The sequence below is a fragment of the Sus scrofa genome, chromosome 15, assembly GCF_054392235.1.
Source record: "Sus scrofa isolate SSC_HxYL_T2T_F1_AM1 chromosome 15, Sscrofa_HxYL_maternal_Yorkshire_Landrace_v2.0, whole genome shotgun sequence".
NCBI lineage: Eukaryota > Metazoa > Chordata > Mammalia > Artiodactyla > Suidae > Sus > Sus scrofa.
Genome location: NC_139397.1, coordinates 125,151,266 through 125,163,213, shown reverse-complemented (window position 1 = coordinate 125,163,213; position 11,948 = coordinate 125,151,266). Strand labels below are relative to the sequence as shown.

Sequence of the window (11,948 nt, the reverse complement as noted above, 5' to 3'; positions counted from 1 at the left end):
TTAATAATAAAGAAGCAAAGCTAAAGAAAAAAAAAAAGAGTAAAAGACCTTCACCAGTGACCTTCAAAGTTCCGTTCAAATCAACTTTGCAGTCCCAGGGCCCCACCCACGCCTCCCTCCTCCAGGAAGGAAAAGGAAATGTGGACAGAGCCCGGCACGCCCCCTGCGGGATGCGAGGAGAGGGGGTGGTTTAGGTCTGGCTCAAGCTTCTAACCAGTGGCCGCGGGGCGCAATCACCAGGAAAGCTCTAAAAAAAAATGCCAAGGCTCGGGTCCCACCGCACACCAGCTGAAACTTTCCCCTGGCAGAGTCCTGGTCTGCGGAGATGAAAAGCGCTCCGGTTTATTCCAACGTGCAGGGAGAGCTGAAAATCGCCCTCTCCTGAGAGTGCGGCGGCGGGGGGGTCACGGCGGCTGGGAGTCCAGATCCGAGAAGAGAAAGAATCTTTCGGAGAGAAGGATGCGGCCCCTGCCGCCGTCACATTCTTGGGTGCTCACTTCAAGCTGAGCGCTTCCCAAGGGCCTGCGGCCAGGTGCCACACTCTCAGCAACTTTCGTCTGGAGAACGGGTGTTCGTTCCCAAGCCAGGGGCGCTAACTTTCTGTCCGGGGAGGAAGGAAGACCTGGACCTCCGGTCTACACCGGGCGCCCCGCTCGGCTTTTGCTCTCTAGTTGAGAAGGGCTTTGTCACGTTTCCCACTCTACCGCCACGGAGCGCCGGATTGCACCAATTCGAACCTCACTTTGCTAATACAAGGACGGATGGGTGACCACGTATTCTTTGGAGCGAATTTTCTCCTACACCCGCTAACTAGCCACCCTTAAAACTAAAAACAGGCAAACACACACGTTTAAGAAACACACACAAAAAGACGCGCGCGCCAAAACGAGCGCATAGATAAGCGGCCCCAGCACCAGGTGGGCGGCCTCCCACTCCCCGGTCGCCACGGTACCCACGCCTTCGGCGCTCCCGCCCGCGGCTCTGCACCTCGCTCTCCCGGGCCCCCCGGGAAACTGACTTGGCCGCAATCCCCTGGGGACCCACGCGGGGGAGGGCCCGCCCCCAGCCAGCACTTGTCCTGGGAAGGCGGGAGCTGGGAAGGCGGGGAGCCGGAAACGCGTGGCCCCAGCGCGGGCTGCCCACCTCCGCGCGCGGGTCATTTCCGCCGCCGACCTCGGGGCGGGGAGAGCAACGCGCGCACGAACCCGGCGCCGCCTCGGGAGCCGTAGGTAGAGGGGAGGCTGCGCTGCCGGCCGGGGTGTGTAGCCCGCCCGGCTCTTGGGACGCTGAGCGCGCCTTCGGCCTTCGGCAGGGAGGCCGCGGGCGCTCCCGAGATGGGGCAGGAAGCCCGCGCGTCTGGGGATCCGTAGCTCCCGGCCCGATCCCGCCGGTTCCCGCAGCTTTGGGGCCCGCGGGAAGGACGTACGTACCTGTCGGACCTTCAGTGGGGCGGGCGGGGGTCAAGACTATGAGGAGGTCTCCGAGCCGCGGTGCCCCAATCTATCCTGGACCCGGGGTCTCGCTCGCTGAAAGCGACTCGGAATCCACTAGCGTCTTTCACTTCCAGTGCAAGAAATGTAACTGCGTTGAGCGTGTATAGCCGGCTGGTGTCGTAAAGCGGGATAATCTTACCGTTAACCCTTCATTTAAGTTCAGACGTCTGTGGGGTCGCTCTTGAACGCAACGATTTAGAGAGAGCAAGGAAGACCAAGAAAGAAACAACAATATAATGCCCTGCCCAACGCAGCGGCTTGCAGCTGCAGTCTACACGGGCCCCGGCAGTTTAGAAAGCGCTACTTTCTCCGCAGTCCTGGGCTGCCACCTCTACTTTGCTCACTCTTCGCTCAGCTGCGAATTCGTCGAGCGGCTACAGCACGAACTCAGAGCGATATCTCACTTCCCAGAAGAGCCATGTAAAAGGAATGAGACAAAGGCTTCTTTCCTCGAGTGTTAATTATTTTGAACTCGTAAAATGACCTTAAGAAAGCAATTGTAGCTACTTAAGAGGTAATAATACTTTTTCTGGCTAGAAGCATCACGCAGAATTCTTTTGCTCCACAGCTTTGAGGGAGCAGGGAGCTGGGCTCAGACGAGATGGCCCTGGTGCCCTATGAGGAGACCGCAGGAATGGGGCTGCAGAGATTCCACAAGCCTCTTGCCACCTTCTCCTTTGCAAACCACAGGATCCAGATCCAGCAGGACTGGAAGCAGCTGGGAGTCGCTGCCGTGGTTTGGGACGCGGTAAGTAACCCCCGGGGGGAGCCTCCAGCAACTGATTATAAGACTGGTCTTTATTTTTTTTTTAATAATAGTTTTATTGGGATATAATTCTATACCGTACATTTCATCTATTTAAAGTAGTTTGGTTTTTGTTTTTGTTTTTCTTAAGTAAATCCACGGAGTGGCCCAACTGTCGCCACACTCAATTGAAAACATTTCATCATCCCACTCCCTTCAAAAAAATTTCTAGGAGTTCCTGTAGTGGCACAGTGGTTAACAAATCTGACTAGGAACCATGAGGTTGAGGGTTCGATCCCTGGCCTTGCTCAGTGGGTTAAAGATCTGGCATTGCTGTGAGCTGTGGTGTAGGTTGCAGACGCGGCTCAGATCCTGTGTTGCTGTGGCTTTGGCATGGGCTGATGGCTACAGCTCCAATTCGAACCCTAGCCCAGGAACCTCCATATGCCACAGGAGCGGCCCAAGAAAAGGCAAAAAGACAAAAAAACAAAACAAAACAAAAAAAACTATTAGAATCAATTCCCTGTTCCCTTACCACCAAATAGATTGTGTTTTAAGGGTGAATAAAGAAAGCTGAGAGAAACGAAGTGACTTGCCAGCAATTTACCCATTGGGAAGAAGGAAGACTGAAAAGAAAGCTGGAGACCCTGTTTGGGACACTCATTCATTTAGGTTTCACATTAAGTTTAACGTTGCACAAAGAATATTGTAAAGTAACGAAGCCGAAAGTGACGAGCATGTGTTTTCTTGAAGTTTTCCATAGTTGTAAGGATCAAACAATTATACCATAATTGCTTCTTTTTCCTCTCCCAGCACTGTTCTGTCAGTGGCATGTGACAGAACCTTGTCCTCAGCTTCTAGCACCTCACCTGGGATTAAGGGGGAGCACATGGAATGTTGGATAAATGATTGGCGTAGATACAATTTTACATTTTAACATTGTATTAGGGATGTTAGAGAAACATTTAGTAATAAAAATCTTGACATAGCCTAGTCCAGTAATACTACTTGTAGAAGCAAGTCCAGGGTAACTACATGCAGAGTGTTCCTAGGATGAGTAATAAAGATACATGAAAGTGAGGAGTAGCTGAGCCTCCTACATTCTCATCAAGAGGAGAAATTGCTGGGAATTTCCATCGTGGCTCAGTATCTGACTAGCATCCATGAGGATGTAGATTCTATCCCTGGCCTCACTCAGTGGGTTAAAGACCCGGGGCAGACACAGCTCGGATCTGGTGTGGCTGTGGCTGTGGCTTTGGCCTTTGGTTGGGAGGCAGGGGGCGCTCCCGAGTTGGGGCAGGAGGAACTTTAATTAGACCCCAAGCCTGGGAACCTGCATATGCCGCAGGTGTGGCCCTAAAAATATTAAAAAAAAAAAAAAAAAAAAGAGGAATTGCTAAATATACTAATAGCATGTGGCCATGAAAAACAAATTTATGTTAACAGTATAGAGTTGTATGCAAATGCTAACTCACACAGTAAGTCCAAACCTTTAGCTAAAACCTAGCTTTTGATGCCGGGTTCCTGTGGGGTGGTGACTGTTAGGGGCACAGGATGGAGGAACACAGCCCCTGAAGCCTTGGTGCTGCTTTGCTTTTTCCCTCTGGGTGATGTCGTGGCATTGCTGATTTGAACTTGGTTCAGGAACTGGACATTCCTGCAAGCAAAATTACAGAGACCCTTCATGTCAGCTCTTCCATAGTAGTTTTGTAAACCTTAGGTTTAAAAGTGATATAGTACAGTAGGAAAATGAAACCTCCCAGATTCAGCAGGACCCTGGCTTGGGTGGACAGGATCACTGACCACTGCAGTCTCCGTCAGGGCCTCTCCTGGGGCCTGGGGCAGCTGGACTGTGGGACTCAGTGTCTGTGCTTGCTCTCGGTGACCTCCCAGCATTAGCTGAGTTCCTGTGTGTGTTGTTGAACGGGGAGTTGAACCTCGCAGTGGGAGAGGGGTGTGTGGTGTCTTCCTGGTGCACAAGCGTGAAACCTTTCAGCCCCTAAATCACTTATTGACCTTAATTGTAACACTATGTTTTGACTCAGGCTGTCGTTCTTTCCACGTATCTGGAGATGGGAGCTGTGGAGCTCAGGGGCTGTTCTGCCGTGGAGCTGGGTGCTGGCACAGGGCTGGTGGGCATAGTGGCTGCCCTGCTGGGTGAGTGTGACGTGGTGCTCCCTCTTTTGCGAGTGGAACTCTTGGAATTGTGCCTTTTCATGATGCCAAACCCATTATTAGTTTTCTTTTATTGGATTACTTTTCTTTCCCCTGTACTTATTATGAGTCATGGGCCACCTGCTGTGCTTTTACCTCCAGGAAAGCTAATTCCTTCTCGTTTCTCTTCCTATATTTATACTTCTCACAGAAGACTGCTTTAAGATCATGTTAATTCGTAATTGAAGAGAAAAAGAAAAGGAATTAGCCTTGGGTGATGAGGACCTAGAATCCATCACATGTGTACAGGACCCACCCAAGCCCCACTTTCATCCTGTTCTTTTTCTGGTAACATACTTTAAAAAAGAAAAAAAAAATTGTCTTTTTAGGGCCAGACCCACAGCATATGAGGTTCCCAGGCTAGAGATCAAATTGGAGCTGTAGCCGCCGCCGGTCTACACCAGAGCCACAGCCACAGCAACTTGGGATCCAAGCCACGTCTTCAACCTACACCACAGCTCATGGCAGCACCGAATCCTTAATTCACTGATCAAGGCCAGGGATGGAACCTGTGTCCTCATGGATACTAGTCGGGTTCGTTAACTGTTGAGCCACGAAAGGAGCTGCTGGTAACATATCTTTTTCAGAATTTCTCTCTCTGTTTAGACTTCGCCTTCCAAGATATGATGGGGGGCAATGGGCAGGGTCAGTGGGTAGAAGCATATGTATGTAGACTGATTTGGGTCCATCTCTCCAGTACCACGGCACTTCCAGCCAATGCACCAGCTTTTGTTTTCCTCAAAAGAGGTTAACCTTACATCATCCCCATATTTGTGAGATACATATTTAATTTCGATTTTTCCAGTGAAGCTGGGATTCCGGGAGATTAAGCCACTGCCTGAATTCCTGATCAGTGGAGACCTGAGACTTAAACTAGGTTTGTCAGACACAGCGGCCCCAGTTCTTGTCTTTGCATGACACTAACTCCAGTCTCAGCGATGAGAGAGCGGTTAACTGGAAGGGGAAATGAGCTTTCTTCTGTCTCCTCCCGAGAACAAGGGCTTCCTCACTGCTGTAGAGACAGGAGAACATGGTGAAGTGCACAGGCTTAGGGGCCAATTTGCCTCTGACCTCTGTGAACTTTGAATAGCTTTGGGACCTTGGGCAAGTTGCTGAATCACTAAATTTCAGTTTCTCCATAAAATGAGGATATAACCATATTCCCTGCCCAGTGGGGATCAGATGAGATCATGCATAGGAATCTGTTTGCTCACTGACTGGCCCAAAGTGAATGTCCAGCAAGTGTTGGGAGCCTCTCTGCTTGTTCGTTTCTGATCTGGAGGTCCAGATCTGCAGGGCCGGGAAAGCCAGGAGAAGGTTCTTCAAAGACCAGCCGAGATTAAGGGACTAGTTAGATGCTGCCACAAAAAGTCAGCTCAGGGAGGGGCTCGAATCACAGACTGGCAGATGGTGTTCTTGTGGTTGCCCCACAGCAGAATCAAGTGCTGCCTTGTTTCTTTGCCCCACAGTGCCTGGTGTTCTCCCCACCTCTGCCCCAGCTGTCACATTTCACTCCCGGCAGCTGTTTTGTGTATCTGTCTCTCCTCCCAGGCCGAGGCTCATGAGCAATGGGACGAAGTCTCATTCTGTGTGAACTTGGCCCCAGTACAGGCAACTGGCGCACAGTAGATACCCAAGTAGTTCTGGAATAAGAGATGAACTAGAGGAGTTCCCTGGTGGTGCAGCAAGTTAAGGGTCCAGGATTGTCATTGCTGTGGCGCTGCTTTGATCCCTGGCCCTGGATCTTCCACATCCAGGGAAGATCAGCCAAGGAAAAAAGAAAGAAAAAAAAAAAAAAAAAGAGAGAGAGATGAACTGGAAAATCAGGAAAAATCAATGTTTCTGATATAAAAGTGAAGTAATTCTATTACTGAAATAATAGCCCCAGGTACAGCCTTAAAAAAAGGGGAAAAACCCACCAAAGATTCTGATTATTCATGACTTTGCAACATAATTGCCATTAGCATTTTGGTGTATTTCCTTCCATTCCTTTTCTCTATTCCTATTTTAATGAGAGTTGACGTCATGATTCCACAGTGTGTCTCTGTGTGAGTGTGTGTGTGTGTGTGTATACAAACATTCATATATTTGGTGTTTCATTTAACATATCACATACGCATTTCTCTGTGTTACTACATGATTTTCATACTCTTTGTTCATAGTGGCTACAAAGTATTGGGATGGAGAAGTACTGATGTTAAAACTTGAGGGTAAGAAAAAGTTAATCTCTTTAAAATGGAAACAGTGACAACTTGGGACTAGGCAGTGGTTTTGAAGTGTTCAGAAGGAGATTGATTCCCCCCCCCCTTTTAAACAGTTTTTGTAAGCCTTAGTCAGTTCCTAAATTCCCAGAACCTCCCCCACTCCATGTTCCTGTCATGGTTCTAGAGCAGCACTCAGACAGGTCACCTGGTCTCAAGAAGCTTCCATTCTTTTTTTTTTTTTTTCCTTTTTAGGGCCACACCAGTGGCATATGGAAGTTCCCAGGCTAGGAGTTGAATCAGAGCTACAGCTGCCAGCCTACAGCACAGCCACAGCAATGCAGATCCTTAACCCACTGAGCGAGGCCAGGGATCAAACCCGCATCCTCATGGATACTAGTCGGGTTGGTTAACTGTTGAGCCACGAAGGAAACTTGAAAATCTTTTTTTTTTTTTTTTTTTTTTTTCGGTCTTTTTAGGGCCGCATGCACGGCATGTGGAGGCTCCCAGGCTAGGGGGCTAATCGGAGCTGTAGCTGCCAGCCTACGCCACAGCCACAGCAATGCCAGCTTCCATTCTAATTCTAACTGGGGGACAGGGAGGAAGACACAAATTACACAAAAGCCCCCCCACCTCCACTCCATGACAAATGCTATGCAGAAGGTTAATATAGGGTGTCGAAAACTTCCTTGTTAGAAGAAGAAAACAACTGATGTTCCCTGGGTGCTTCCTGTGTTCTGGATGCTGCATCTTTACAGTCGTTCAGCCTCACCACAACCCTGCCAGGAGGTCTACTTGGAGTTCTTTCCAAAGAGGCCAAATGCAGGTTTAACGGAGGTCAAGTAACTTGCCCACTTAGTCACAAAGTTAATGGATTATGGATTTTGAATTCAAATCCAGTTATGACTATCAAATCCTGGGTCTTAGTTTGAAAATCTCTTCAGCCTTTATACTGCTTGAGAACTATATTCTAAGGAAAAAAAAAATCCCATCTTAAAGATTGGGTTCTGCAAGTTGGGGTGGGGTCAGGGAATCTGGATTTTAAAAGCTTCCCAGGTGATTTGATGCCCAACCACGTCTAAGGACCACTGTCTCAAATATAATGCTCAGGAATAAATTCTTTGAGTTTTCTGTAATTCCAGTGCAAGTCTCCACTGAACCTTCAGCTTGTACATTTAACAGAAAGCTGTCGATGTCTCTATCTAGCTCTTTCGGAGCAATTCAAACAGCATGTGTTTAAACTTGAACTCTTCTTCCCTTTCCAACTCGTCCTTTCGCTTTTGTTCTGAGCATCATTATCTGAATAGTCACTCAAGTCCCTGCCCTGCTCGCCACAATCCCCCACCCTTAAGCCCTGCTGATTTTATCTTTTTAACTATTTCTTGATTCTGTTTCTCCCTTTCTCCCCCTTGTCTGGCTCTAGCTCTTCTCATTTAGCTCCTGCAAGATTATATATGCACATTCCCACTGGACCTTTCTGCCTCTGTCTTATCAAACCCACTTTTGCTCATAGTTGTCAGTGGCCTATCTAAAATTTAGAAGCATGGGGTGGCCCATACTGAAACATGCCTGTGCCTTCCCACTGCCCGCAGGCCAAATCCCAGGCTTCTTTCTAAGGCTCTGTAATCTCATTGTGCCTGACCCTAAAGCCTCACTGTTTTTCAGCACGATTGTACTGTTTGAAGTTTCTGTGATACACACACACACACTGCTTCTGGTCTGTCCCTTCTGCTTTGAATACCCTCTTTGCCTCTTTCCTCTGGTTAATGCCACATCATTTAAGTGTAAGCTCAGATTTCCTTTCCTTCCAAAATCCTCCTTCTGCTCCTCTCCAAGAATTTTTCCTTTGTAACCACAGAATTTCCTGGCACACCCATATTCCTATATTTTACTCCCCACATTGCATCACAATTATGTTTATGTGTGTCTCTCTCAAGACTCTCAGTTCTTAGAGGGCAAGGACCTTCTTACTTGTCTCCATATCTCTAGCACACGGTACGTGCCCCAATATTTGACTAAATTAAGGCGTTGCCTACAAAACTAAAACCCAAAAGGGATGACAAATGTTTTCATGTTGTCTTTCCATTACCAAGTGAGTGACAGCAGGCTATATTGTCTTATTGGGTCATTTTCCATTCATTTTTCGTGAACGAAATAGTGTCTCATCTCCCTCCTTACCCTGCGCAAGTCTCACAAGCAGTCATCTGTCACCATCTTCACATACCATCAACACCCTGCACTTCCTTGCTGCTTCCTCCTCTTTACTGGGCTAGAAACAAGGTTAAGTGTGTGTCTCCACTTATTCGCAGGCTGCACTCAGGCAGCTGAATGTGGCTGGAGGAAACGGACTGCCTCTGGGTCTCATTTTGAATTCCTGATCCGGGGAGTTTCCGTCGTTGGCTCAGGGCTAATAATCTGACTAGGAACCGTGAGGTTGCTGGTTCAATCCCTCGCCTTGCTCAGTGGGTTAAGGATCCAGCGTTGCCGTGAGCTGTGGTGTAGGTCGCAGATGTGGCTCGGGTCTGGCGTGGCTGTGGCTGTGGCTGTGGCCAGCAGCTGTAGTTCTGATTCGACCCCTAGCCTGGGAACTCCATATGCTGCGAGTGAGGGCCTAGAAAAGACCAAAAAAAAAAAAAAAAAAAAAAAGGATTGCTGATCCAAACCATCTTTGGGGCTCTGAGTGCTGCGGAGGCATCCCGCTCTGCTCCCCTCCAGCCCTCTTGCCTCCTTCTTCACTCTCAGCTGATGACATTTCTCCTTATTTCACTGAGAAAATTGACGCAATCAGGGGAGAACTTCTATAGCCTCCCAGCCCTGCCTCTACCTCCCTGTGTCCGGACCCACTCCTGGAACCCCGGGCAGGTTAGCAGTGGCCTTGGAAATCTCGGAGACAGACATTAGAGGAGGTCTACATCTGAGAGCTATTCAAATGCACACCAAGGTGCCATGCAAAGACCAGATCATTCTGTGTTGCCTGCTGAGTGCCCAGTAGACTGTGAGGAAGTCCAGCAGTAAAGTTCTACGTCAAACCAGGAAAAGGCTGTATGTGATTTCTGTTACCAGGAGAGGTGAAAAGTAGCACAGTTGCTCTTCGTTGTCAGCACGGTGTCTGACAACTTGTGCATTTTCACCATATCCTACTCAGGACTGAGTCAGATGTCAAACTGACATACATCCTGTCCTACTGCACACATCAAGAAACACTCAGGATGAGCCGCCCCTGAAATGGTGCTTCCTGCAGCTGGTCTGGGGTCCTGTGGGGGCTTCCTCATGAATATTACAGACTGAAGGAGGCAGATGAGAAATAATTTAGTAAAGGAATGCAACATAATTCTAAAATTTCAGAATGTGTGGGGCCCAAACCAAACAAGATGCCATGTATTAGAGTGAGATTGCAGTGCAGGTGAGGTGTTTCAGGGCTGCTTTCCCAGAAGGGTAACTCCCAGTTCAGACTTCTCTCTCTCAGCCATACTGATGCAGACAGTTGGATTCTTTTAGTTTATGGTAATCATCCCTTGGGAAACATGAATGAAGTATTTGCCTCATTCATTTTACCCCTTCATGTAGAAACTTAGCACTAAGAGGACAGTATCTTACATTTAGCCTATAGCACTTGAATATAATTTACTCATTTCTGAGTTTACCCTTTTTCAGTAATTACATGTGAATTACATAAACACATATAGTTTGACTGCTTCATAACAGCATAAGGAGAGGTAGACCGGGATTTCTTAGCAGCCAGTTATTTTATTTTTTTTTTTCCCCTGATTCTTTTTAAAGCTTTAGCCCCAGAAAGGAACCTTTCCCTGTTTTTGGTATCTTGTCATCTTCATAATTGTTTGCCCCCAGATTTTTCATCCTTGGACTCCACGTTATCCCTGAAGAGGATGAGCTCCCGAGTGAAGTCTGAGGGTGCAGAGGGGGCCACTTCTGCTTGTCGAACTCAGAAGCTTTGGCTAGCTTGTCACATGGGGACTCTACATTTTATAGGCATGATTTCAGCAAATCAGAAGTTCACTTTTACCTGGAGGCAGTGCAGGAGGAGCAGCTGGCCATTGTTCTGAGGTATGGCAGCTGTCCACAAAGGGCACGAACTTCTGTATGCGAGGTGGACTATTGAGAGACACTCACCCTGCTGCTTAACCTCATCCCTCTCCCTATTAGTTGTACTGATGTGCGCATTGCTTTCTGTCCCACGTTCTAGGTGCTCATGTGACTATCACGGATCGAAAAGTAGCATTAGAGTTTCTTAAGTCAAACGTGCAAGCCAACTTACCGCCCCATATCCAACCCAAAGCTGTTGTTAAGGAGCTGACTTGGGGACAGAATTTGGGGAGTTTTTCACCTGGAGAATTTGACCTGATACTTGGAGCTGATATCATATATTTAGAAGAAACATTTACAGATCTTCTTCGAACATTGGAACATCTCTGTAGCAACCACTCTGTGATTCTTTTAGCTTGCCGAATTCGCTATGAACGGGATCACAACTTCTTAGCGATGCTGGAGAGGCAATTTACTGTGAGTAAGGTTCACTATGATCCTGAAAAAGATGTTCATATTTACAAAGCACAGAAGAGAAACCTGAGGGAGGACTTATAGTTGGCTATGATTTATGTTGTCAATTAAGGTCTCAGACTGGGAATATAAACACATGTAATGAAATGGCTTACTGTAGAAAAAAGGCAAAGCAAAATGTGCAGTGTTTTGTCCCATATTTGTGACTTTTTAGTTATATTTTGATAACTCTGAAATTCAAGTGCCATTAAAGGAAAGTTCGAGATTTTGGTTTATGTTGTTTCTGTATACTGTTCCCTCTTGATAAACAATGTTCAGTGATGCTATGATGAAGGGTTAGCATAAAGGCATCTTCAAAGCAGTGAGCATGTTTTGGTAAGGCTAGATCATGCAAATCATTTAAAACACATTGTAAGACATAGCTCTAGCCCAGTTCTCTAATTGAGTAGAGAACAAGAGGTTTAACGTACATTCCCTGGAGTTCCCGTCATGGCTCAGCCGTAATGAGCCCAACTAGTATCCATGAGGATGTGGGTTCAATCCCTGGCTTTGTTCAGTGGGTTAAGGATCTGGCATTGCTGTAAGCTGTGATGTAGGTCACAGATGTGGCTTGGATCCTGCATGGCTGTGGTGTAGGACCAACCACAACTGCAGTTCTGATTGGACTCCTAGCCTGGGAACTTCCGTATGCCACATGTTCAGCCCTAAAAGCCAAAAAAGAAAAAGAAAAAGAAAAAGAACAAAAAGAAAAAATTTACATTCCCTGAGCTGTTAAGC

At 47.5% G+C, this 11,948-nt stretch overlaps 1 protein-coding gene across 8 annotated transcripts; it reads left to right on the top strand.

Annotated features, from left to right (window-relative positions):
• The first annotated feature begins 1,183 nt into the window (after positions 1-1,183).
• Positions 1,184-11,436, top strand: METTL21A (methyltransferase 21A, HSPA lysine). Of its 8 annotated transcripts, XM_013984428.3 has the most exons (6): positions 1,184-1,422; positions 2,062-2,241; positions 4,284-4,395; positions 6,615-6,662; positions 10,503-10,718; positions 10,858-11,436. In XM_013984428.3, the coding sequence occupies exons 2-5, from the start codon at positions 2,095-2,097 to the stop codon at positions 10,715-10,717; spliced, it is 522 nt and encodes a 173-aa protein (XP_013839882.1). In that variant the 5' UTR covers positions 1,184-1,422; positions 2,062-2,094; the 3' UTR covers position 10,718; positions 10,858-11,436. The 8 variants fall into 8 exon arrangements, with proteins under 8 accessions (XP_013839882.1, XP_020930974.1, XP_020930972.1 ...); XM_021075315.2 differs by lacking the exon at positions 6,615-6,662 and having other exon boundaries at positions 10,644-10,718; XM_021075313.2 differs by lacking the exon at positions 6,615-6,662.
• The last annotated feature ends 512 nt before the right edge of the window (positions 11,437-11,948 follow it).

What these genes read in the sequence shown, in the direction of transcription:
- METTL21A (XM_003133611.5), top strand. Translation starts at nt 2,095, where the DNA reads ATGGCCCTGGTGCCCTATGAGGAGACCGCAGGAATGGGGCTGCAGAGA. An exon ending in CTGCCGTGGTTTGGGACGCG is followed by an intron (nt 2,242 to 4,283) that starts GTAAGTAACCCC and finishes GTTTTGACTCAG; the next exon opens with GCTGTCGTTCTTTCCACGTA. An exon ending in CATAGTGGCTGCCCTGCTGG is followed by an intron (nt 4,396 to 10,857) that starts GTGAGTGTGACG and finishes CCCACGTTCTAG; the next exon opens with GTGCTCATGTGACTATCACG.